The sequence below is a fragment of the Falco punctatus genome, assembly GCF_963210335.1.
Source record: "Falco punctatus genome assembly, chromosome: 9".
NCBI classification, from domain to species: Eukaryota; Metazoa; Chordata; class Aves; order Falconiformes; family Falconidae; genus Falco; species Falco punctatus.
In genome coordinates this window covers 38,389,407-38,416,673 of record NC_137589.1, presented here as the reverse complement: position 1 = coordinate 38,416,673, position 27,267 = coordinate 38,389,407, and the positions used below count along the sequence as shown (strand labels likewise).

General features: G+C 39.9%; 1 protein-coding gene across 1 annotated transcript; it reads right to left on the bottom strand.

The window, feature by feature from the left end:
* Positions 1-235: 235 nt before the first annotated feature.
* Positions 236-27,243, bottom strand: SEC23IP (SEC23 interacting protein). The gene is made up of 19 exons (XM_080401207.1): positions 26,932-27,243; positions 22,642-23,171; positions 21,006-21,201; positions 20,303-20,496; positions 19,879-19,968; positions 18,464-18,584; positions 18,064-18,153; positions 17,289-17,430; positions 15,779-15,987; positions 14,990-15,108; positions 14,031-14,201; positions 13,505-13,600; positions 13,114-13,320; positions 12,287-12,442; positions 11,385-11,487; positions 9,844-10,029; positions 8,291-8,453; positions 4,621-4,721; positions 236-1,304 (listed from the first exon to the last, which is right to left on the bottom strand). The coding sequence occupies exons 1-18, from the start codon at positions 27,233-27,235 to the stop codon at positions 4,640-4,642; spliced, it is 3,159 nt and encodes a 1,052-aa protein (XP_080257333.1). The 5' UTR covers positions 27,236-27,243; the 3' UTR covers positions 236-1,304; positions 4,621-4,639.
* Positions 27,244-27,267: the final 24 nt, after the last annotated feature.

Sequence of the window (27,267 nt, the reverse complement as noted above, 5' to 3'; positions counted from 1 at the left end):
GCCCCAGAGGTGCAGGGTCTCCAGCCCTGAACACGGCCCTAAGCCACTCCTGCCTCAGGCAGGGGACTTCAAGTAACCTCTCCAGAGGTCCTTTCCAACCTATTTTCTGTGATGAAAAACAAAACTTTGCTGTGAAGACCTGCTTGAAGTAAGGAATTTTTAATTATAATAACCAAAATATATACACAATAATGTGTATTTTACATACACCAAGGGGGAAAAAAAACCACCATACTGCATTTCAAAATTCATTTACTGCAATAATAGAGGCGAACAGTCAGTAGTAAGGTTAAGTCACTAATATTAAGAAAAGTCACAATTTGTATGTAAGCCAGAGGAAAGCCACAGAAGCTCAGTATTCAGAGACATGAATTCAAAGGATTTCATACTACCCAACTCATCTCAACTTCATTACATGAAAATGGAGTCTGGATCGCAGATCTGGAACTAGGTTATCATCCAGCACCCATAAGCTTTAGATTCCTCTGTTTACATCAACTGCTTTGAGATATTAAAACTGCAAGGTCAAGGTAAATATTTTAGTTCTCACAACTGCAGCCTAGTTTCGCTAAAATTACCTTAATTTCCAGACCAAAATGTTATTTTGAATTGTTCTTCATTTCAGGAAATGTGAACACTGAAATTAGCTGTAACAGACTTCTAACAGTTTCAAAGTCAAAGGTTCATTTTTACTTCAAAAAACTCCATAATAAAACTCTTAACAGAGGCTTAAAAAGGTCTTTACAAAATAATCTCCATCACACTTACAATAGTAAGAAAATTATTCTGGTTGCTAGTTTTTAGTACATAGGAACTGTTTTGTGTAATCTGCATTAAAGATGGTTATAAAAACAGTTCACATTTTATGTTTAAAAGGTGGACCAACAAACATGTCAAGAAAAGCAGATTATTGCTGTTTCTCAACAAGTCCTTTTTAATAAGAATATGCTGCCTTGACAGGCAAAGCGTGTTTGACAGCCAGCTGGGACAGGATAGTTGAAGGAAAGAAGTAACGATTTGCATACCAAAAAACCCCACTTCTTCGGCGACCACTTTATACTTGGCAACTGTACAATTAAAACTGTTTTAAGATCATGATTGTGTCATTCCATCCATCTCTTGAATGACCGTGCTGATCATCTGAAAATTTAAGTTTGCTTGAAGTGACACAAGAAGGCAGAATCTGAGCAAGTTCTGGACTGACATAAAACAAGTCTAATGCTTATCCTGTCATCTGTAACTATGAAAATACTAGATGTTCTTCAAAGCGTTTTTCACCAGGTCTGTCGGAGCAACAGGTATGGCTGTACAGAGAAAACAGAATATGTACACATGGGAAATACAAAATATATCAAGTTTTCTATTCTTAAGAGTAGAAAACAAAATTAAATATGCCAACATTCAGTTTCAAGAGGACTCAAATAGATCTAGACATCCATACACATTTTTTTATAATTTTTTTAATACATTAAGCTCCTGAAATATATTCTTTATGGACACAAATTGACAATTACAAGCAAAAGGAGCTCACAACTGCTCATAGGATGTCATTCACTATACATTTTAATTAGCTACTGATTCTTTAATTTATGGTAATACATTATCCTACACTAAACAGAGATAAATAAAATAAAGCAGCAATAGTTTATACATCCGAGGTTTAATATGCTGGTTTAATATGCTGGTACATTCTCCTCCCGTCACCAGGCCCCTCTAAACAGAGCTGTAAAGTAAGAATAACAGAGTGCATAGTGACTTAAAATCTTCTAACCAACACAGTGAAAGATACTCCTGCCAATCTAATAAAAAGAATAAGATGCTAGAGGTGGCTATGCTTTACTAAAAAAGGATAAAATTCTTATTTGCAAGAGTCATTTAAAAAAAAAAAAAAAAAAAAAAAAATCGATACAGCAAGTGAATTTTTCCATCTCTGTGTTAAAATTGTCCCAAGCACTGTTGTACATTGTTTACATGAAACCCTGTATTACTGTTTCACAAAGAACAGCTTCAAGGTTATCTAGAAGAGCTAAATCAAGTCACTCATACAAAACAGAAGTCGAACTCAGGAGGTTTTTAATACCATTCGTACTATTTTATCAGTGAGTAGGAATAAACAGGTTCTGGTAGCTACTCACCAATTTTAAGTGCAACGAATTCTTCTTGTATGTAATTTTAACTAAGACAGTTAACACTACTGACTTGATTTAGTTAAGAGTAAGTTACCAGTAGATGTCAAGAAAAACCTCCCAAGACAGAACACTACACAAACACGCTATGCAGCAGATGCCATGTGTCAATGGACCCTCTTTGCTTTCAAAAATTCATCCCCCATATGATTAAGTACAGGGGCCACCTGTGCTCTTCTGCTTGTTTTAAGAACACTGTTTTCTTTCTGAGGGAGTCGGCCAAACAATCAGCTGGTTCAGACCAGAGATAAAACCAAGCATCCAGTTCCTCCCTTAGTTTGCCCCTGCTGAATTTTTTATCCGCTCCAAAATTACCACGAAGTTAAAGGGATCTGCCCTGGCCAACAGCCCCACAAAACCAACACTCCTGAGCAGAGGCAAGCAGGCTGGTAGAGCCGGTCTCTTTCCCTGTGCTGACAGCAGGTACCATGAAACTGAACTGGACAGCAAGAGATAGCTTTGCACATCAAAGCAGAAAGTGGTGAGGTCTCAGCATTCAAATCAACTAACATGGAAAGTATCAAGAGGACACCAGAGCTACACCTTTGGCATTTACTCTTTCCTTTGAGCAACCCACAAACAGAGGTTGTTTATTCAGATAATCTACTCTGGACAGGTAAGCGGATGTTTCTGTCATAGGCGCTGCTGGATAATCCGTTACCATCACGCTGCCACCCTTCACATTTGAAGGTCTTGAAAGAAAGAAGAAAAAGAAAAAAATCCAGATGGCAACCCTACCTGACTGCTGTCTAACACTGGGAAAGACTTTTCCTTTTCCCTACTGTGAGACTTACGTGGCAATATTTTACACAGCATATGTAGGGACATTTCTTCTCATGTAAAAAGGATCCTGGTCTTGTAGTGCGCAGCCTTCCCAAAATACCACTTGTCATTAAGTGCATCTCAGTGGGCCTTAACTGCCCTCCCACTTAAGTCTCTGGGATCTGGATCCTAGGCTCAAATGCTGTTCGGTCACTCAGGTGCCAAGAGGAGTTCTGAGCAAATCCTAACGGTATTACAATCACATAGACTCCCTTGACTATGCTTTGTTGCATGACATCCTGCTAAAACGTCCTACGACTGTGTAGTTCTCAATAAAAAATACAGTTATCCCAGCGTCTGCTGAAGCTAAGCAACAAACCCACTTTGTGGTTATAATTTATCACATCCTGTTCCCCCCACAATGAGATTGTGAGTTACTTCTGTAGCCATAAGCTTCATACAATTTCACTCTAAGCAGTCATAAAGAAATAAAAGCAGAGGAAAAAAAATCTGCAACTATGACTCGAGACTCTGCATAAGCCATCGTGGTAACTGATACACCACTGTCAGAGATATGCAGCCAAACAGTGCCTTTTTCCTGTTATTTGGCCATGCTAAAAAAAAAAACACCAAAAAAACCCACAGAAAAAAAGGCATTTGATCAAATACGACATTTCATTTTTTAAAAAGATGCTATCCACTGCATTCAGAAGCATTCTGTTACAAAAGACTACTAAAATTTTACGGTAGCAGCTAAATATATCGAGAATATTCCTCTGAAATGTCAAGTATTTCTCTTCATACTGGGTATTTATGTACCTTGACACTACGAGTTCTTCTGAAAAATGGAGAAATATATGAGAAACTATCCTGATGAACGATTCCAAAAAGGCAAGATGCATATTTCTTCCTCCTTGCCTCTCAAAAGAGAATACAGTCTCTTCTACAACATCCAGTGATGCAAACTGGTACAATACAGATCCTCAGTTAGGAAATACTTATCTTAAAATAAAAATAATTGCAAGTATATTTCATATTTAAGATACTCAATTACATTATGTATTTAATTTCTTTTCAAAGTGAACCAACCTCCATGATATACCGTTTCATTTGTTCTACTGAAATTCTTAAACTATACAAAGATGATAAAATACTGGCATATAGAGAGGTTTTATTTAGTAATTAATCAATACCAATGTTTAACACCTTCTTAGAAGACAATAAACTTCTTCCCTGGCATACACGTGCACAATTGGTCAAACAATACAACAACATGGACGTTACAACAGGGGAACATTGTTCGTGTTCTTTATCTACTGTACTGTAAATGAAGTTTCATCATATCCAGTATCACTAAGTTTTCCTACGCTTGAACATTCACTGAACAACTGAACCAGGGGAGAAACATGATAGAGTCATTTTTACTTATTTGTACTGACAATTGTTACCCCATACCAAAAACTCTAACATCAGATATCTTTTGGGAACAAAGTGGAGAAGAACTTGATGACTTCCACTGCTTTTAAGTCTAGAAATTGGTTTTGCAATCAAACTGCCACTTTGCGGCTGCCTGCTCCACAATTTAAACTTCAGAGGAAGAGGGGAAAGTAAAGGCATCTAAGTTGCAGCTGAACTTCATATAAGTACGTAAATTATGTTAGAATCAACTTACAAATTCATGTTTCTATACATCAATGCTGTGACTGCTCAGGATTGATATTCATAGTCCTGTAAATTTCTTTGAGAAACAGCAAGGCAGTGTCTTCAGATCCCCTATGAAAAATGTTAAAAAAATAATTTCAAAATCATAATTAAAAAGCATTATTTTAGTATGGTCCATGTTCCAATTGTTTTGAGTCACACTTTGTCCCACTCCAGCTCTCTTAAAAAGTTCACAGAACCAATTGTCCCAGTACTTAATCTTTCAGGCGCACAGCCTTACTTCTACTAACTTGAAGTTACAATTCATCAGTTTTGCATTATCTCTGCTAACAGCCCTAGCTTATGCATTTACCTTTTTCTACTGCCTTTTCCTCCCCACCTTACTACATGGCAACTCAAACTCCCCTTTTCTATACACTTTGACATTATTCATTTAGCTTAAATCTCCTCAAATAATCTGTCACTTTTTGTCTGCAGAGAGCTCCTGATTATATTCAGCACAGAAAACATTCTGCTTGTCAAGGCTTTCTTCTCTTACTTGCCCCACTACATCTATTAGCTCAATGTTAATTAGCCTTGCAAGGTTTATCAGCAATATTCTAATTCTTCTCTCCTAAGCAGCTGGCACTTTCTTGTAAACAAACTGTATTAAACACCCATAGCATTCCTCTCTTCCTTACCACTAGGAAGTAAGGAAGTTCTCAGATAATTCTAGTATTAATATAATCGAAGTGCCATGATTCCACCAAATTGCTGTTTTCCCTCCTCTTTCTGAAATCAAAGATTTAGGCTATCTGAATGTAAATTTAACATGGACATACTTAATTTTCTTATTCATCTATAAAATGTTATTTAAATACAAACAAACAATACCAAAATGTAACAAACAAACAACCACTGTAAAAATAACAAAGTTAAATAGGTGAATTGTAACAAAGTTCCAAATCTGGAATTGTTGGATAAGGGTAGCTCCTGTGCTTTTTAAAAGAAACGCCATAGGAGACAGTAAAGGAGATTTAGATGGTCAGAACTGTGATCCTTTAAACGTGAGGAACAGCATCCACAGAACACGAGTACAGACTGAAATGTGCAAGCTAGGATACCACAGATACATTCCACAATTGAGCTTAGAGATAGCGACCACATTTCTCGACGGCCTCCACTACTAAATGCCCAAGCAAACAACCAAGCAGAAGGACCAACACGGAAGCTCCTATATTCTCTCTAACATACAACGCGTTTCATTTAAGGCTTTCCCCACCAACCCCCTCCAAAAAAAACCAACAAACCCACATTCTCACGTTTGGATCATTAAGCATAAGCATCGTGCTTATCTTCCTTGAATGACAAAAAAAGAAAGCTATGGGTAAAAAGTTTTTAAAAACCTGGGAACGATCAGCTGCCCCTTCTGGAGAAGAACTCCCTGTGGCTCCCCTTCCACCTGCACAGCAGCACTGGCACCCTGGGCCACCGAGCGCCCGGGGAGCCCTGCCAGGGCTCAGGCTCGGCCGCGCGGGCACAGTCAGCACTGCAGCCTGGATAATCCCTTGCCCAGCAGCTACTGATCTTAAACAACGTAAGCAATATCGACGTTATACGACCCTTCAGGTAATGCTTTCAATTCCGTATTTTTATACTCTGGAAAAATGCCTTCTTCTGAAAATTATTAGCTATTGAAAATCAAAACCTTCAAAAGCAGCCTAGAGCACCACTTGCCCGGCACCTGCTAAACTCAAAACAAGACTAGTCGTGCCTCCCCGGCCAAACTGTTCTGCGCAGCTCAGCAACTGACACCCAGCTTGTCTATCATAGAACCACAGAACGGTTTGGGTTGGAAGGGACCTTAAAAATCACCCAGTTCCAGCCCCCCACCACAGGGACACCTGCCACCAGACCAGTTGCCCCCTGCCCCATCCAGCCCGGCCTTGAGCACCCCCAGGGATGGGCCATGTACCACCTCTCTGGGCAGCCTGTGCCAGCACCTCACCACCCTCAGGGGAAGAATTTCTCCCTAGTATCCAATCTCGGTGTCCCCTCTTTCAGCTTAAAGCCATTCCCCCTTGTCTTGTTGCCACACACCCTTGTAACAAGCCCCTCCCCAGCTTTCATGTCAGTCCCTTTAGGGGCTGGGAGCTGCCCTAAGGTCTCCCCGGAGCCTTCTCTTCTCCGGGCTGAGCAACCCCAGCTCTCCCAGCCTGTCCTGGTAGGAGAGGGGCTCCAGCCCTCCGGTCACCTTCGTGGCCTCCCCGGACTTGTTCCAACAGGTCCATGTCCTTATTATGTTGGAGGTGTGTACATTATTTATACATAAATATAAGGTGTGTTGTCGTTTTGCCAAATACAGTTTACACATTCTTTGCTCTACCATTCCCTAGCTTGTGTATTTTAATATGCACTTAATTTCATGACAGTAATAAAACTTATACAATGACATACCGAAAAAAAGAAAAAGAGAGCAACTAATAAGGGCAAATACAACTGATCAATAGTTACTACTGATCAATAGTTACTGCTATTCCTATAAATGGAATTATATCTCCATCTAAAACATGTAAGTACTTTTTTTAAAGAAGTAGTAAATCCAGATAAGGCAATGGTGTACTACAGCTCTCACTATATGATGACACTGAACTCTGCTTCTTTTTCTAAAAATTGTTCTGCATATGAGCATGGTGAACCATAACCATCCAGATCTACAGGAAGTTCCACTGTGCCTTTTTTCTTCCTTTTTTTTTTTTTTTGTTAATACTTGAGAGCAGAGCATCAATATCCAGCAATGTCATTCCAAAATGAAGAGGTAATAAAGTTTTACTACACACTGTAGTCTAATACAGCTGCTTCATGAATAGTTTTATTTGAAAAACTACACGTGTCAAAATGTTCACAGAGCTCTCCTATTCTGCAAATAATTGTAGCTAAAGCTGTGTGTGTGTCAAAGTTTAAGAGAACAGTATGCAATGTCTTTACTGTAAACAGGACAAAAGATTTGTTTACTTCATGCTACCACAGAATTTTGTTTTGAAATTAGCTTAGCTAGTAGTGACATCTAGATACAACACCCGGAGACTGACGTTCCTGGGCAGTCATTATGTCCTGTTTACCTTAATATTCAAACCATCTCAATTATGTAACACTTGAGCATCTAGAGTGTAACAAATTTGTCTTTACAGTATGCTTGTGTGGGAAGGCAACATCTTTTCAAATGAGAAGCCATTTCAAAATTAAGTGGTGAGGATCTTGTATCCAACTCAACAGTCATCTTTTCCAAACGCTTCAAAGATTACAAAGAACCAGAAAACTCAGGTCTCTTAAGTGATATGCATATCCATCAACCACTGGAGCAACTACTGTTCTGGTAGCTTTATAATTGGTTGGTCCTTTGGCAATGTTTAACTTCTCAAATCAGCAGTAGCCTGAAAAAAATAGATCTGTGTATATAAACTCAGTTATTTTTGTCAAAACATACTTGAAGGGAAACACTAGGGTGTGATTTTTGACAGAGATCACCTGACTTTTCCTTATAAAAGATATGAGGCAGGAAACATGATTCTAGCTATTATATTGGTCACAGATAAACAACAGGCAATAGGACTAATATAAATGTTAGTAATGATTTGTTTACCACTCCAGGACATACAGTTACATCAGGAAAGCGGTATTTATAGAATATTTCCTCTTACCAGTAGCACAAATGACTCTGTAAAGCGAAAAGGTATTCATTGAAGCTTTCTATTGGTTTTTCTTGTAGAACATAATCAATACGACGTCCTCCATTTAGCATTCCAACCTTCACTAAAAAATCCTCATCTTTTGGAGGGTCTGGACTTTCAGTGATCTTTTCAGCTAAAATTGAAGAGTTTAAATCTTAAATAATTTTCAAGCACGGCCTGCTTGACTATAATCAAGAAATATCACCGGTTTTCCCTGCTATAGTCTCCAGGTGCTTGCAGCAAGGCCTCAACTGACACTACTGCATAATTCAGAAAGATGACTAGAACTATAGGCTTATTTCTTTCCTAACAGTTTAAACAGAGTTTGCTTGAAGAATAGCTCACAAAGTAGTAGCTGAGCAATTTTAAAAACAAGCCCCACTGTTTATGCATAGACAGATCCAGTCTTCCACAAAGCAAATAAACCGAAAAAAATGTATTTTTACAGCCCCCTTGCATACAGTCAGTCACTACCCTCTATTTAAACTGGGAGGAATGTTTTGTCTCTCTAAGTATAGCTAAAGCCAGCACTACTAAACACCACAGATAATTCACTGCTGAGAAGCTTGCCCTTGGTATCATTAGAGGTAATATTTGTATCTGACTACTTCTTCTCAACAGCATTTTTTCTATTAGGGCACATACTTAAACGTGTCTTAGCTCACCCAAAAAACTCAAAATACTACTGAATAAATCTCACAAATATTTATTTGTATGAGTTTGCCCCGAGAGGAAAGGAAATAACTGAGCTGGCAATATACCCTTCCAACACAAAGTTGAAAGGTTATACAAACTCAAGCCTAAAATATCCTTTAATAAAAGCTGTTAACTTTTCCTTTCCTAAAACACAAAACCCCACAGAAGCAGATCTTGCATTTAATGTTAATACTCCTGTATTGGGTTTGCACAGCAAGATTTTGGTAGCAGGGGGACTACAGGGGCAGCTTCTGGGAGAAGCTGCTAGAAGCTTCCCCCATGTCCAGCAGAGCCCATGGCAGCTGGCTCCGAGATGGACCTGCCACTAGCCAAGGCCAAGCCCATGGGCCACAGTGGCAGCACCTCTGGGATAACATATTTAAGGAAGGGGGTGGGGATGAGTGGAAATCTGCTGTGGAACAATAGCAGTGGAGAGAGGAGTGAGAGCAGTGAGGGACGGTGCTGCAGGCACCCAGGGCCGCGCGGGGGGGAGGCACGGTAAGGTTTAGTTTGATTTCTCATTATCTACTCTGATTTGATTGGTAATAAATTGAACTAATTTCCCCTAGTTGAGTCTGTGTTGCCTGGGAGGGTAGTTGGTAAGTGACCTCCCCATCCTTACAACAAAAAACTCGTGGTCGATATATTTCCCCTCCCTTGCCCCACTGCGGAAGGCAGTGACAGAACTGCTTCTGTAGGCACCTGGCATCCAGCACAGAGGCCTCCTTAACAGTGTCAGGAAAATCAAATGCAAGCAACCATTAGTATACTCAAGTTTCTACTAATCTGAGATCAGTAAGTTACAAAAAAAAAAAAAGTCCACAAACCTTCTACCACTTGCTTTTCTTCTTCCTCTTTAATTTGGTTAGCTACTTTCTCCAGTTCTGCTTGTAGCTGAGTTGAAGATGTATGAGCACGTGCAAATTCATTAAGGGTCTGCCATGCACTCTTCAAAGAGCTAATAAAACCCTGTTTCAGATCAGATCCCATTCGAGAGAGAGAGTCTTTCAACTCTAAGGAAAAAAAAAAGGAACACATCATAGTAGAGGAATTTAAGATGATAAACTAAAACCAGAATGATGAAACAGTGCTCAACAAATATCCCAACTGTTAGGAGAAACAGGTCTGCTATGTCACGAATGTGTGGTTTTTTGTTTTTCTATTCCATTCAAAAAGATCAGGTGAAATGTAATTAATACAGAGTTGATTTCTCTCTGAAAGAGTCAATGAGTTAAAACCTACTAGCATATGACACAGTCCAACAGCCTCCAAATCCAGAAGCATCCACAAAAATAGCTACACCAGCCAATTCCTCAACACCACCACCCCCCACAATCACTCTTAACACCCTACACTAAAGGAAAAATACAGCAAGACTAGTTTCAAACTCCAGCACAGCAGAAGAGACCAGAAGAGCTGCTCATGTCTCCTGCAGTAGCAGTGAATTTGAAGAAGCTGTCTCAGACAACTCCAGCCTGTAATTCTGCTACAGCTCAGTAACTGTGTCACTGGTAACCAAGCTGCCATTCAATACTGGTGGAGAAACTCGGAATGAAGGAGAGCTCTTCACAACAACTGGTTAGAACCACATGGGTCTGTTAGATCCAGGCTCATGGCTATTCCATGGAACATTCACCTGCATCAAAGGAAAACTAGTCAAGAGCAACAGACCATATTTTTCTCCTTTACTATATACACTTTTTGAGAGTTGTAACCTAAAATATTCCTTAACAAGTACTTTGTCTAGACTAGGAAAGCAGACTCGTTATAACGTAACATTCCAAACTACAGACGCTGCAGAATTACTCCATCCAAGTGCCTGAAAACAGGCTTTCAGGAGGGCTCTGTGAACCTGTACAGGAGTAATATTGTCAACTGAACAGTAAAACTGACTCTCCTTATCAAATATGCAGATTTAAGTATAGCACATTAATCTCATGTGTACTTGTGAGCAACAATGCCCAACAGTGGCTGTGGAACCACCTTTTTCCTCAACATTTCTAATACTGAACAGATAACGGTTAAACACTTCATGGTGGTCACTGGGGACAAGATAAAAGAAATCAGTACATTTACTTTGTTTCACTTCATCCTAGAAATTAAGGTGAACAGGTGATGTACAGCAATTGTTATATGGAACTTTGATAATTAGAAGCTCAAATCTAGAGAAATTAGGATTAGTACATGTGAATGCAATTGCAAATGCCCAGCTTATGGGGCTGGGAGGAATGCCCTCTGACGTTTACGAAAAACATGGAGTCAGATATCCAGGAATATTCTCTAGTTTCTTGAAACTTTACAGCATCCTAATGCATCAAATGAGTAAATTAGGAATGAGATCCATATATGAAATAAGTTTTCTTTTTACCCAGATGAAGTCTTTTTCTGCCTTTATGATGTGGGATGAGAACTGGTTTTAAATCCGTGTCTTCAATGATCATTGGCTCTAACCTGTAAGCTACTGGATCAAGCTGTTAAGAAACAATACGTTGACATTTAGTTATCTTAGAAATTATTCTGATTATCACATTTCAGTTAAAAAAATCCCCACTTATGATTAATAGGGAACGTTTTTTTTAATTCTGTTCTATTTAAGTTTACAGAAACTCAGTCCATGACCATTTAGTTTAATTGCAAAATTAGGTAAGTTCATTAACTACCTAGGTCTTGTTCTCCTACACACAGATTCTAAAGAAGAAACACAACCGTGAGAGCAGCAAGATTTTCTTGCACTCCAATGACCTCTACCAACATGTCACTGTAATTGTTAAACAAAATGGGGAGAGTACAAGTGTAGTGGATGCACTGCAAAGCCTGTAAGGATTCCTACGCATCCCAAAATCTAAACTGGAAACTCAGGAAAGTCCTGTAAACAGCTTATATACACTCTATAAAAATCTACAGGACTGGCTTGAAATTAATGGGGGGGGGGGGGGGGGGGGCGGAAATATCAAAAAAACCCAACACAAACTCACCCAAAAGTTCTTTAAGCTCTGAAAACGAACAGGGCAAATATCGTCAAGCCAGCCTATACCTAGAATGCTCGGTATGGAACCTACAGCCAGCTCTACCTCACTTTTGCAGTAAAGATCACAAGTATTTGAAACATGTATTTCAGTTAGGGTTTGTTTGTTTGTTTTTTAAACAAAGGTGTTTTGGGAGACGTACGTAGGGGAACAGGAGGTGGAACACTCAGTTTAGAACATAATATTCTGCATTGTCGTCATCTGCATCAACTAAAATCAAGTCTCAAAAGTAGCGCTTACTCACTGGATGATAGATATTGAAGAACCCCTTACAGGTAGGAAGCCTGTAGTTTTCATCAATCTTCTCCACACCTCTCACAGTAAGGAACACACCAATAGGAGAACCAAGAGCAAAGAAAATATCTGGTTCAAAGTCCAATGCACTGTAAACCACAGAAACCTACCAGACAGAAATCAGATACATCATCTCTCAGGTTAGTTAATATAATGCTAAGCTAGGAAGGAAAAACAAGTTGTGTATTAAATCAACCACATGCTTACAGTACTTCCAGGAAGCTTCAGCTGCATTCCCCTCTTCCATAACACCATAGTACTAGCACATATTAAAACTAAAAAATACTAAAAAAATTTTAAAGAAAAATTTAGAAGTATGAAAAACTAAAAAAAACCAAACAACCAAACATACATTTAAACCAGGAACTCTTTGAGGTTTGGGTTTTAAGTTAAGCTTGAAGTAAAACTTAAACATAACACAAATGGATCAATTTAGGCTACCATGTTAACTGTAGTGCCACAGAACCATTCAATATTATGTCATTCACATAGTTCTGCTTCTGGAACAGAACAGTGTTTACAGCTCACTCACTGATGAAAGGTAAAAATGATCTGTAGTAGCGTCCTTGTTATAGTAAGTTTTGCTTTTCAGTAATCTAACCCACTCTCCCAGCCCTCCCTCCTGCCAAAAGGGTGAAGTTCTACATAAACATAACTTCTGTGCTACTTCCTTTGATTGTTGTACAAAGTCAATTTGTAATCAACATTTAAAAAAATTAAAACCAAGCAAAAGGACAGCATTGTTCCAAATGAACCATTTAAGTTAAGTATTCTCACCTGGCCAGTTCCAATTTCAAAATACTCATAGTCAATGTTCACAGAAGAAACAGATGCACCAACTGGAAGCTTCCTCTTTGAATGCAGCTGACCAGACTCTGAAGGGGAGACAGAACTAACTGTCTCTTTTGCTTTCTGAGCATCTTCTTGAGTTTGGAGTGTGGCAGTTAGCACTGCTTTCTTCTCTGCTACTGTTTTCTTTTGTTCCTTTTGAGAAAAATTTCAAAATCGGGGGGGGGGGGGGGGGAAGTTTATTTCACAGTTGTTAACATCATGGATACATTAAAAGAACTTTGACAAGTGCATTCAAGAATAAAGGTTACTCCACAGTAAGGAAATCAGATACATTTACTTAACAACCTTTTATTTCATTCCTGAAAGATGTATTTACCTGCTTGGCTGCTCTATCTTTTACAAAATTAGCTATTTTCTTTCTTGGTCCAAGAGGTATCCCCATTTCCTTCAGGTCATCAACTGTACACATGAGCTAAAAAACAAAAACAAAATAACACACACACCAAAGTATACTTTGTAGCTTCTCTAGTAACATATACAATCTTTTATTGGCAATGATTAAGAATTAGGTAAGACATTTTACAAAGCTAAAGTTACAAAAAATTTAAGAAGATATGATACAAAGTGCCTTACCATAACTGAGGGTGCATGCACTGTGGGAACAAAAAACAAAAAAAACAACACAAAACAAAACACCCCCACAAAAAAAAAAAGTCATGTAACATTTAGTCTTCATGTCAGGTATTTTCTTACCTTTGCAACTGCTTTCATGCTTCATGGTACACTCACTAAACTCAAAGGAAAAAAAAAAAGAAAAAAACCAACCCCCCAAAAAAAACAAACCCAAACATAAGCCTCCATACCCTGGGGAATCCCCGTAACTCAAGTGAATATTATTGTACCAGAGACTCCATGTCAATTCGCTCCTTCTCAAATGTGCTTGCATACTCTGACAAACTAAGCATTTCCAGAGTCTTCTGCAAAGTAGGAACATCATCATCTACTTCAGGCTCACAAAGGTCATCACCAGAAGTAGTAACTGAGGAGCCCAAGGAACTCGTATCTTCAGTCATCTTAACAGAACAGCATAGAAACAGAATCACATAATCTAATGGTGAAAAACCAACATGCAGCATATAAAAGCAAGTTTAATTGCTTTCTCTTAAAAACATTATTATGTAAGCTTTGTAAATTTATGCCCATTTTTAGTACAGCAGGACACAGACCAGGGGTCCTTTAAACTTTTTAACCAGGGGGCCGGCGCGCGGATGAAGTGGCAGGCAATCATCTGCAGCTGCTTGGTTTCCCCTGCCAACCCCTGGCGGGGCGGGGGCGTTCTGTAAACACCAGGGGCTGGATTGAGGACCCTGGGGGCCGTATCCAGCCTGCGGGCCGTAGTTTGAGGACCACTGACAGACTTTCCACTAGTAATAGGCCAACAACATATATATTTAAAAATTAAGAGATGCAAAAGGTTTCTTGAGCTTTTCAACACTCAGGAATACTTCCTTTTACTCATCAAACTGGTCACCGTTTCTAGCCTGAAGACAGACAGATTCTTTCCCTCTTACACATATCCCCTACCATTCAGATACTGTTAAGACCAAGTTACATGTCTGTAAGTGTCAAAGCTAATGTTCACAATCAAATCCCATTACTGACCTACCTGGAATTTGAGAGAGAAGCAAACAGTTTGTCCTGAGAACTGACAATATTTACAAAACTGCACATTTCCATTAACACGTTAAAATGTACTATCAGGACCCACAGCTGTGTTTCAGCTAATAAATCCTGAAAACTTAAGGAAAAGCTGCTGAAAATATCAGATCTATTTGCCTGGAAAGACCAGCATGCAAATTACCTGTTTATCATGAACAGCCATATCCTTTACAGTCCCATTAACAGCAGAGAATGGTCCCGTATTTACTGATGAAGCCAAGTCCTTCTGGTTAGACAGTATGTCAAATAGAATTAAGGAACCTGAAAACAGGAATTAAAAGTTGCCTTGGGAAAAATATCAGATTTTCCTGTCCCTAAATCCCAAGCAAGATTTATATGCAATACTAATATCAACATACAGATTGATCAAAAAAGATGGTTGAATTAAAACTAAAATGCCCACATATTACCTTGCAACACAATCATTCTCAGCAAAAGCCAAACTTTTTTTTTTTAACCCCACTCATGATTTATGTAGTTGCCACAATTAAACTATCTTTCCTTAAATGTCTTAGGCTGCTTGCTAAACCGGAGGAAAAGTTCCAGCCTAAACCAGTATGTTGTATGTTATAACACTTATCTTGTGTTCCAAAAAATTATCTTCCTTTTGCTAAGTGATGGTTCTGAGACACAGAGGTTACCAACCTAGCAGGATACAAGATAACCTGTCAACTTGTAAATACAAATTAGACAGTAAGTTTTCATGAAGGAAACTAAAGGGGAGGGGGGAGGGAAATCCACGCATTCACGAAGTACTACTCTTCTCTTGAAGCTTGGTAAACTTAGCTATTGAGAGCTATTTGACTTTTAGTCAACTATATTTTGAAAGACAGCCATACCCTACCAGCTAATTATGCTTCTTAAAGAAGGTCCCATTTCCCTAAGTGTACAAACACTGGTTTTATCCCAAAACAGTTTGTAAGATGATTACCTAAACTGTGCCCAGCCACAGAGACTCCTCCTTTGAAGTCTGGGTTGCGACTCATGAACAGTGCATACAAACGATTCATTTCCATCCCCACTTTATCCACAATCGTCTGACAGTAGGTGGGGCTATTGTAAAACAGTATGTCAAGGAGTGTTTCGTTGGTGAAGTGGCGCAGGCGTCCAATGCTCGGCAAAGTGATCTTTTTTATGTTCCTAGTAACACAAAATCATTAGAAGCATGAATGCCTTTAAAGAAATGCAGGTAAGAAGTTTCTTAACTTTTGAAATAATAGGTAGTAGTAGAACTGCAATGTAAATACTACAGATACGGTCTCTACACCCATTTAAAAAATGAACATACAGCCTTTTGGCCTTGTTGCATATTCATACATGAGCACGATCTGCTGGTTTTATGTACCAGAGATACAACTCCTCTTTTTCTTTCCAGGCTGAAGGGATGCCTGAAATGATCTCTTCTCTGTTCCAACACTGCTCTCATATAGTAACAGGGAAGTTCCATGAGTAGATTGGTCGAAGTGGAAGAGAAAAAGAACTTGCATATAAAAATTGAAGGTGAATTTGAGGTAACAGGCAATGTAATACTCTTTTTGAAGAAAAAGCTTGGCATCACCATGCGCCTGCCTGAAATTAAGACAGCTGCAACTGAATTGCCAGAGAACTGAGACTGCTTTAGTTAGCATTGCCTGGTTTGATTAACAGAATAAGGATCCTTCCTCATGATAATGCAGCATTCAAATGCAAATAAAAGACCGAGTCTAGGAAAGCAATATGACTTGACTGAGCTAGATAAGCGGTACAGGTTGCTACCCTCACAATTTCTACTTCCCCATCTTTGAGCAAGAGAAAACAGCTTGAAATGTCAAGTGACAGCAAAGGGATAGGCACCAAGAAGTGATCTTAAAATAGATCTTAAAATGCCTTAACACTCCTACCCAAATGCAGATACTTTGTTTCAAATAAAAAAAATAAAAAAAAAAATCATCTTAGCTCAACTGCCTAATGGTAATTCAAGTACTACTCTAGGACTGGAGAGAGGGCTCAGTGCCTTTCTCAGAAAGAAGACACTGATGTCTCCCAGTGGGACACTCAATCAGACTGCAGGAAGGTACAGGAGAAACTCCATTCTAAACTACACACCTGTTGCTGGACAATACATCTCCATGCTCACCACCTCATACTTACAATTGCTATCTCTACATACTCACTCATCATTATGTATCAATGCAGTACTGAAAAATCATGTGTGGATATGTATCCCATCACTCAGTGTCATGAAAACAACAACAAAAAAAAATACTCCACATGCTTTTCCAGCTTCCCCTATATTCCTCAAAACGTTAACAAAACAAAAAAAAAGCAATTATCTTTTGTAACCCAGTCATACATTTATTTATCTAGCCTAAAGAGCACATTAACTGCTCCTTTTATCCACTCTACAAAAACTGTTAAGATGTAGCTTGTATAAAGTTCTCAACATTAAACAATATACTCACCTGTCTACACCTGTTGCATCTCCGTGCAGAGAACTGTGCCAGTGAACTGGGAGGAATTCCACCCTGCTCACTTTACGTTCCTCTAAAGATTTCTTAAAGTGAGTTTGCAACAACTTCAGAGAAACAGTCCTAAAATCATCAACTGCAGAGAAAAGTAATGGAAATTCAATAGTAGCAGTACTCACGTAATACACAATTACAATTTTTTTTTCCTCCCACTCCAATTTCAGACATAGTCAAAATACAAACGAAGGAAACTGCAAAGTGGAAAAATCTTTTCATTTATTACTCCTCTAACCATAAGAAAACATATTTTTTAAAAAAGTTTATTTCCTAGCAAGCTTCTGTTTCTCTCACAGTGAATGCATTTTTACTCCATGACCAGACATGGCCTTATTAATTTACTCTGTTGGACTGGAGTGTATTTAAAAAAAAACAAAAACATAAAAGCAAACAAAACCACACCCCACACAAACACCACCACACACACACACCCCACACAACACATACAGCCGCACCACAAAAGACAACCACACCACAAAACCCACAGCACTCTGCAAGTCTGATATTGAGGACTAATTATTAACAGTTAAAGCTGTAAGTCTGACAAAACACAGATTCAGCTTTTAGGAAAAATTCTACCAGAAATTGAACTTCTTAACATTAGAGACTTTTTTTTAAAAAAGAAAAAAAAGAAATGCTTATCTGAATATGATAGAGACTGACATTTAAACAGTTAAGAATACAACTGTTAATTAAACAAATGAAAATTTACCACATTCAACAATGCTTCTAAATCTCAAGTCACATACGGGACCTATGCCATGAACCATAAAGACCAGATGGTCAATTTGGGACATTTCTCCTGTAGAAAAAGAAGAGGGGGAGGGTGGATAAAAATATCAGAGTATCAATATGTACTGCGGTGGCGAGGTTTAGAGTCAAGCAACTTTAAGATATACTTGTTTTATAAAGCTTATTACATAACATGGTTCAGGAGAGAATATAGCCCACAGGACTCCTCCGATATAAAAAAAGCCCCAAAACAGCAAACCTCTTTCAGGCACCTTAGATGAAATCAACAGTGCATTGCCACTCCATCCACTATCATCTAACTTTTGCACAGAACCAAAGCAAATGCTCAAGCTGCAGACCCATGTACAGTAACCACATACCATCAGGAATTTCATCATGGTCATCATCAATTCCACGTTTTACAACCCTTGGTCTTGCCTGACCATCTTGACTGGTGCCCCATTCATCTGGTGTGGCAGAAGGTTGGAACTGAACTATGACCTGAAAAAAATACATTGGACAATTATAAACACAAAAACCCTTATGATCCACATTGTTAATCTAAAAGCATTGCATGTATAATAAACTGCTTGTTTGACCGCTTTACCTTGCATCTGAGACTCAACTGTTTCCTTCAGTTAGCACATACGCAAAAAAACAGCCTTAGAAAACCCTAGGGCTCTCCCCTAGTGACAGCTTCACTAAAACTAGACTCCAAAATAATGCAGATGATTCTCATTAGCGTGAAAAGCAACCAGACATCTTGAACAAAAGCAACTACTAGTTGAAGAATCTGGCCTACTCAGTAATTCTTATCACTTTTAACTCCTCAGACAAGTATTATTCAAGTTCCTCTTTCCTAGACCCCAGTATCCACTCTTCCCTAGCAGATTACTGTTTATATGAGGAAACTGAATGCTACCCCTGTCTACAATTATTCTATCGGGGGGGGGGGCGGGGGGGGGGGGGGGGGCAGGGAAGCAGTGCTTTTCAGGGAAGGACAACGACATTCAAACTAGCCCAGAAACCCTAGAAAGCAAGTTCAGCAGTACAGCTGTTTACAAGACTGACACTGACTCTATAGTCTCAACTCATATTTATGATGCCAAGTGATTTAAGCATGCCTTCTCCAGCTTTTTACTGGACAGAACTCCTTCACCAGCATTAAGAAGTGCTTAGAGTAGGAGCAACCATGATCCTTTCTGGCTCTTGGATTATTTTATTTATTAATTACTGCATCTGTGATAAGTGAATAATTAACAGCATTAGTCAATAAGGCTGAAGTCCATGTTTTAATCACAACAGACTGTTAACAGAGTATTTAGAGTAACTAAAGCTTTTTTAGCTATACTTAACTATGGCCTAAAAATAGTTGCAGTGGAAGACTTCTTATAGCTTAAATACACAAACTAGTTACCTTATAGTTAGATTAATGCTCTTCTCCACATGAAAGGTCTTAGTTTAAATTACCTTCCATTTGGCACAGACTGTCTGAGGTTAAACTAAATCAAACTGCCTCCCACTCACTACCAGTTACACTTAGTTGAAATATTTACTATGCAAACCCTTCTTCTTTGGTTTCAGAAAGCACTGCTTTTTAATCATGTGACAGCACATTGAAGCAAGCAGAAGTTCAGTGTTCTATAAACTTTATCATCTTTAATGCAGACACATCCAAAACAATCAACAAGTACATTTAAAGCAAGACTACCAGACTGCATTCAATTTATGCTTCCATCCATCTGCTCATTCACCCTTAATGAATTCTGTGAGAACCAATTGCCAAAATTATTACCTTGGGATTATGCATAACAATTGTCTCCCCATTTGGGAATTCAAGTCGCCGATGCCACTGATTTGTAGTTACAGCCCTTTTATATTCTGCCTGAAACAGTGAAGAAGTTACAGAAAATCAGCATGCCTTCTCAGGCAAATTATTTTTTGGCCTTGTGCATCACCTGTAATATTAAGGTTATAATTTACATAACTTATACAGAAGTGTCATGTGAAGCACTACACAAGTTGATTTTAGGTCACAGTGGTGCAGGACCTATGCATGAGTGGCCTTCAAGCCACTCCCCTTTCAGGATTTGCTGACTTGAATTCCAGAAAGCACACTCTGGAAATCATTTTAATGAAACACAAAGTAGTATTTCCAAGGTCACAAACACACGAAGAACTTGATAGTTCTTTGAAGTTTATGTAAACGTAATACTAACCTCTAGCTTATCACTAAAGTCCTCAGTGTAAGGCACAAACCGGCTATCCTTGTCTCCCTTATAAAACCACATGCACCGTCTCACTTCAGAAGGCTCTTCTTCCCAGTAAACAGCTTTCCTTATTCTGTCATACAGGTATACATCATAGCGTCCCCCATCAGTGCTTAGAACCACACTCTCAGGATCAGGCTGGACTACGACACAAAAGTCACACTCTGTTACAATACCAACACATAGAATTCTCTCTTGCCCCAGCCCCCGTCACTTCTGTGATGACTATTAGGCCAAGACAGACAGTTCTACGGTGGAAGAGAAGCTTCATAATACCACGCAAGCATTCTGTTGCTTCTAAAATGCTTCCGTATACTCTGTACCCACCAAAAAAAAAAAAGCTTTGAACAACTTTCAAATATGAATACTTGTTCCAGAGCTGACAGAGTTTAACAAAAAGGCAACTAAGACACAGATAACTAGAAGTTCTATGTGAAAATGCGATATCCACTAGGGATGGTACATTTTAACACTGACAGCATCAAACAGCAGACAATGTAAGTGAAATAAATGAAGTGGCAACAAAGTAAATCTTCAAGATATATTTTAACATTACTTATTACTGCCATACCACACGCTCATAAGTGAGAGGCATTACTCTAGTATCTTCTTTCTAGTCCTTCTGTTTACCTCCGAGTAAGATACAACTTACCAGAATTATAGACTTCCTCTAGTTTTGCAGAATCCAGAATGCTGAACGGCATCCATATTGGCTTGTCCTCCACCTCCTTAGAGTAGAACCAGTGCGACTGAACTGGTTCATATTGGTTCTGCAGCAAAACTGGAGGTGCCTGGACCAGTGGGCCTGCAGGCCTGGGAGCTCGGACCTGTGACTGAGGCTGTGGAAACTGAAAACACATGCAGGCTTATTACCTCAGTCTCACGTAGTTTTTACAGAACTGACCTATGTTTTGCTCCAAGAGAACACTCTGAGCCTTAATTCCTAACATTTTTACCTCCTCAAGAACATTGCCTATAACATTTCTAGAATGAAAGGTAAGTTGTCCACTTCATCATGTTTTAGAAAACTTTTACCTTTTCAATTTGAGACAGGATGTGAATTTCATTCCTACAAGTACTGGTAAAAAACGTTATGGTCTAAGACATTGACTATCTAAAACCAGTAAGATTTAAAATATTCTCTGAAATTTTCAAAACACAGGCTGAGTTTATTTCTTACAGCCACCAAATCTGGCATGAAAATAAAAACTCATTCTTCTCATTATTCATTTAGACATAATTACATTTTTGCACAAAGATTGTCAATTTCAACAAGTGGCCACTTCACTAATAGCTGTCTTCCTGCAAAGTTATCAGGACAGGCAGATTTCAAATTCAAATGTAGCCTCAGCGATGCAAGAAAAGTAACAGATTTTGAAAGGGACTATAGCCTACCTAAAGCTGATTTCATGCAGATTACACAAAGATCCCAGCACAACTAAAAGCAAGTTATGTCAGCAGCAGCAACTGCTTTGGTCAATACATTTTAAAAAAGAAAAAAACTAATATATTGTACAATATATAAAATCAAGCAAACAGAAGTGCTGAAATTCTTTAATATATAAGCCAGATTGTTTAGGTTCTACTGCCTTTCCTATGGTTTTTTGTCATTATATAATCTTTCTATTCTTTATTCACAACAGCAGCAACATAGCAATAGCTCAGGGAAAATAAAAAACATTTTTGTTGTTTTCAAGGAAAATTTATCAGGTTATTTACTAACCCGTTCACACTGTAATAATGCTGCTGTGAAGGTAAAAAGAACAGAGATTAATGGTTTATATCACACAAAATCCTCAGCTGACATGTTTCAAAGGGTTTGCTGACAATTTAATGTGACTTAGATGATAATTTCAAAAAGTGCTGGCTTCACCAGCAAAATCAACTTGAAAAGAGATCTTTAGCCCACATCTTGCAAACAGCTGAATGACCCAATTTATAGCAGAGGCAGAAACAATGCAGCAGCACAGCTGAAATGACAGCAAACTCAGCAAGAGACAGAAGAGAGCAACAGAAGTTTACAACCTGGTTTTGTTTCTGACACCAGAGGCTCAGGTAGCTACAGCCTCAGGGTACACTCACTTCAAAGATCAGAAAGTTTCCCCAATGCAACAGCTCCAGGCTAGTTCTAGTGAAAAGATTTTGCTATCAGAAATGGTTCAAGTCTTTTCCTGGGGTTTTGTGGTGGGAGAAGAAAAATCTTCAGAAAATACAACATGCAATTCAAAGAGGAAAGCGACTTAAATCATTTTATTCTTGTATCAGGCCATTGGGAATGATTTACATACCTGTGTCAACGACCCTGGAGGTGTCTGATACATCTGGACAGGTGGTACAGAGGATGGGGGATGAGCAGGCACATGGCTCTGTTGCAGCTGTGGTGGAGTAAGGTATGGGTTAGCTCTGCTGCTCAGTGTGGTGTGCCGATAAGGGTTATACCCCTGCTGAGATGTTCCCTGGGGAAGAGTAGACACATTTGCAGGTGGTGGAGAACTCTGCTGAGGAGTCTGATAAGCCGTGATTCCCACCTGTGAAGTAGGTGGTGCACTGTAAGAGGACTGCGACTTAGGAATATGTGGTGAAAAGGCATTTTGCCCATCCTGTGACCCAGATACAAGTGGAAGGGAAGTTGGAGGCCTGGAGAATGGTGGTGCTCCGACTGGTGGTGCAACAGTTGTTAAGGGTGGCTGCCCAATACTTCCAAATGGATCACTGCTACTAGGTATTTGAGAGAAATAGTTGAAAGTCTGTGGTGGATTGGGGCTGGCAGAACTCTGACCCAAGAAGCTGTCCTCTTCACCAACATCTGCAGAATCATCTGCAAAAACAAAGAGATCACTACCGATACTGTGAGAGGTTCAAACCAGTGAAGTCTGTGTAGTCAAAATGTTCTGTAACACTATCAGCCATTACCAAAACCCTGCTGGCTCCCATAAAGCCGAAAGGATTACAAAGCTTACGTATCCTTGATGATTAAACACATCACAAAATGAAACAAAAAGATACAGAGTCTTCAAGACCATTTTCAACAGACCATAAAAGTTACTCAGTTTACACAAATAAAGCAACAAAAATTAAAAATCTGACGTTAGACTGAAGTATGACTGACATCAGAACGTTCCCAAGCCAGCCTGGCAAAGATCCCTGCTTCCAAGGCACTAAAATCCCTTCCAGTTTCCCTTATGCCCACTGAATGCAAGAACAGCCTTGGTTTATTTCCTTTCACCATGAAACAGGGTTCCTAAGCATATGGGTTTACGCTCTAATTTTTATACTTCCAAGATCAAATTCAAAAGCAGAGCTTAAGGACATTCCCAAATAGGCCAAACCTACTAGTTAACCAAACCATTCTCGCCCGCTCCTTCAGCAGAGCCCTCACAAGGTTTCTCAATTGATTTGCAAGGCAGCCATAATTCATCACTCCAAGTCATTTGGCGAGCAGGACTTACTCCAGTTCTCTCTAAAAATCCGATTCTAGACTGGCACAAGAGCTAAATGTCTGGTGCGGAAAAATAATTCCCCATTCTGCATAACTGTAGGAGAGGGCTTAGAAAGGTACAAAGCCATGACTGCCTCTTCACATTGGAAAAATATATAAACCAGGTCCTGGGAAATCAGAGCTTTCTGCTTTGCAGTGACCTAGTAACAAGTGGAAAAAAAGTTGTTTGTCATCATCATAAGTCTAACAGTAAGCTCAGCTAAACCTGTGATGCTCTGAGCATCACTGCCTGCTAAGGGAACAGCACCTTGCAAGCAGCCAGTGCAATTTGCAGAAGTCCCAAGTGTATTGTTATCTATTCTGGCAATCAAATAATCCCCAAACCATGGGGAAGAATCCAGAGAGCTATCATTGCTTTTCTCCTACTTAGTCCCCAGCCAAAGAGAGAGATCAAGCACCTCTGCAGCTACAAGCAGCTGTTAACAAATGTCTTTATCCACAGCCAACATAAATATAGAGCATCAAGGGAGCACAGGGGAATCTACAGAGCAATCTCCCTAGGAAGTTACTGTTCTAATTAATTAATCATAAAAGCAGCAGCTGCCATGACTATTTTAACCATCTCTCATTTAGCAATTATTTTCAGACAGTGTCAATTTGAGGCATCACCTGCATTTATCAATTTCTCTTACTTTCACCTATAGCATTTCATCCCACTTTGAGGAAAAAAAATCCAAAATTTATGCATGTTAACCAACGCGTGGAGAATACTAAAGTCATTTGTAAGCAACCACTGTGAAGTCAGGCCTACAGATTATCTCCCAACTACAAGCACAATAGCCATTTATACTAAATAAAAGGTCTGAACTTCTAAACAGTAAAATTGTTCTTGCTTTCACATTTCACTAGCACCATTACAGAACAGAGAGAAGCATACTGCATACCACACTCAATTCTCAGCTTTCCTGGTAGCAGAGCAAGCAATTCACCCCACCACCATCTGATCACAATAAACACATCACAACATGTTGAAGAGCTTTCAAGGCCTTTACCAACTGCATGTTCACAAAACACCTACTATTCTCCAATTTCAACTGCGTTTCAAAGATTTAGTCTAACTGTATCTTTCCTTGCAAAACAAGGTTGACAAAGGTTCTGCCAAAACAAAAATTATACAGCCATACACACACACTTCTCCAGCACATACATTACTTTCTAATTTGCCTTTTTCTAATTCTGCAAAAACTATGTTCAAACATAAGCACAGACCAGCAGAAAAACAAGTACTTCATACAGATTCAAAAATATCGTGAGTTTGCAGCTTTGACATACAAAGGTAGTACTCTTCCCACATACAAAACAGTATTTTTCAAAAGTGACTGTGTGACAACCTCCTGTACATCTCTCCTTATGTAAGGTGGAATCTTGTCACTCACAGATTGTCACCTGACAACCACAAGTGACATTAGTCCACTTCCTCATTGGGAACACCCCGCTCTACCTACAGTAAGCATATCGGTTACCTCACCCACACCTGAGCCACAGAACGTATCTTCTATCATCAAACTGCAAAGCACAAAACACTTGCTACTTTCTCTTGGAGATACAAGAAATTTATGGCTGCACGCAGCTTCCTAGTGTTGGCTGTCAGATGTCAAACAATTCCTGAGATGAATTCCTATTACATTTTAGACAATTTTAAATTCAAACTCAAGAGCTTGTTCCTTCTTGTTTCCGACTATGATTCCTGAACAAAAACGGTCCTACCCAGCCAGATCCCTATGACAGCTGGCTGGACAAATGGTGAGTTCAATGGGCCACAGAAATGGAACACCGAACAGGACATGGGCCTTACTTGGACAGACATGGAATGCGGTACAGCCTTCGGCACTGAAATTCACTCCAATTGCAAAAGTATGAATCTTCATCCAATCAAATCTTGAGTGAGATGAAGAGTATATTGTTCACCATATCAATGAAATCCCGGCAGATTTTCTCCCTGGCTAGCTTTGAAGCCTTCAGGAAATTGCCGCATGGCAGCCATCTGTGCCAAGCTACTAGCCAGGCTAGCACTTAAAAGTTACTTTTTAAAAAAAATGAAAACCAACATAGATTCTCAAGAAAGAAAAACAGTAAGGATTACACAGTGGAAATAGTAAATGTATCAGCTACCTAAATACCTCAAGTAAATATAAATATTATTCTAATGCTTTTAACCTTCCCCCCAAAAACAGGCAATTGATCTAAAGAAACATTTCAGAGCCATACTTGGCAAACACTTTATTAAATCTACAGAGATGTGCTCCACCAATTAATTATTATTAATACTAACCTATATTAATACTTCTCTTAGCTGACAATTGTCAGCTCAGAAATACAACAGTGTTGGATTTGGGACTCAACATGCACCAATGCAGTAAAGCTTAAAATATCTGATTTCTAGATGTACTTCTAATATTCAGGGCTTTAATCTCAGACTGAGAGCATTTCCAGCAAAATCCATTCCTTTATCTGAAACTGTTTGAGCATCAGATTTTAAGCTGCACATGCATGTACCTGCAACCATTATGGCTTTAGAATGAAAGTATGTTAAAACCACAGTTTACTTAGACAAGAAAATTTAAGATACCTGCTTAACATGCTATTTTCACACAAGGGAAACAGAAGATAACATGGAAGAGGAGTTTAAAAAAAAAGTGAAAACACCAAGTACCTGAAAGGAAAGTTTAACTGCTGAATCAAATACGCTAAGCAATGAACCGAAAGCACGATAATCACTCCCCCCTCCTCAGACACAGAGCTACACCCCGAAGCCGTAAGCATTGCGCACACGCCGGGAAGCGGCCCGCAGGCCTCCCGAGCGGCCGGGCCTCCCGCAGCACCAGTGCCCGGCGGCGGGCAGCGCGGCCCGGCCCAGAGCCTGCGGGGGATGGAGGCTCGCACCGACACGTAGCGGCCCAGGCCCCGGCCGCACCCGCAGCACCTTCGCCACGCCCCGGCTCAGCTCCCCAGAGCTCCCACCGGCCCCGCGGCCCGCTGCCCCGACCCGGAGGAGCTCCCCAGCTCGGCCCGGCCGGACTGGGTTCCGCGCCCTCCTATCTCCCCGAGGGCGCCCCTCGGCGCCCCCCGCCGTGCCTACCGGCTGCCAGGAGAGCGGGGCTTGGCGGGATAGCCGGGGCTTGGCTGACCGGGATGAAGGGCACGGTGAAGTTGAACTCGGTAGCGGAGGAAGAGAAGAGCAAGTTGGTGCTGCCACCGGTTGCCCCCGGCTTCGCCGCCGCCATGGCTGCACCCCGGCCACGTCCCTTCCCCCGTGGCAGCCCGACCCTTTCCGCCCTCACCGCTTTGCCCGCCCCTAAGATGGCGGCACCGGCGACACGCCCTGCCGGCCTCCCCGCGTACGAGCGAGGAGAGGGCGGGCTCAGCCCTGGCAGCGCCGCCATTGCCGCAGGAAGAGGAGGAGGAGGAGGAGGGC

Coding starts and splice junctions, on each gene's coding strand:
- SEC23IP (XM_080401207.1), bottom strand. CDS start 27,235: ATGGCGGCGCTGCCAGGGCTGAGCCCGCCCTCTCCTCGCTCGTACGCG. Junction 15,988..17,288: donor GATGCAACAGGTGTAGACAG/GTGAGTATATTG, acceptor TTGTGTTACTAG/GAACATAAAAAAGATCACTT. Junction 15,109..15,778: donor TGTGGCTGGGCACAGTTTAG/GTAATCATCTTA, acceptor TCCTGTTTTCAG/GTTCCTTAATTCTATTTGAC.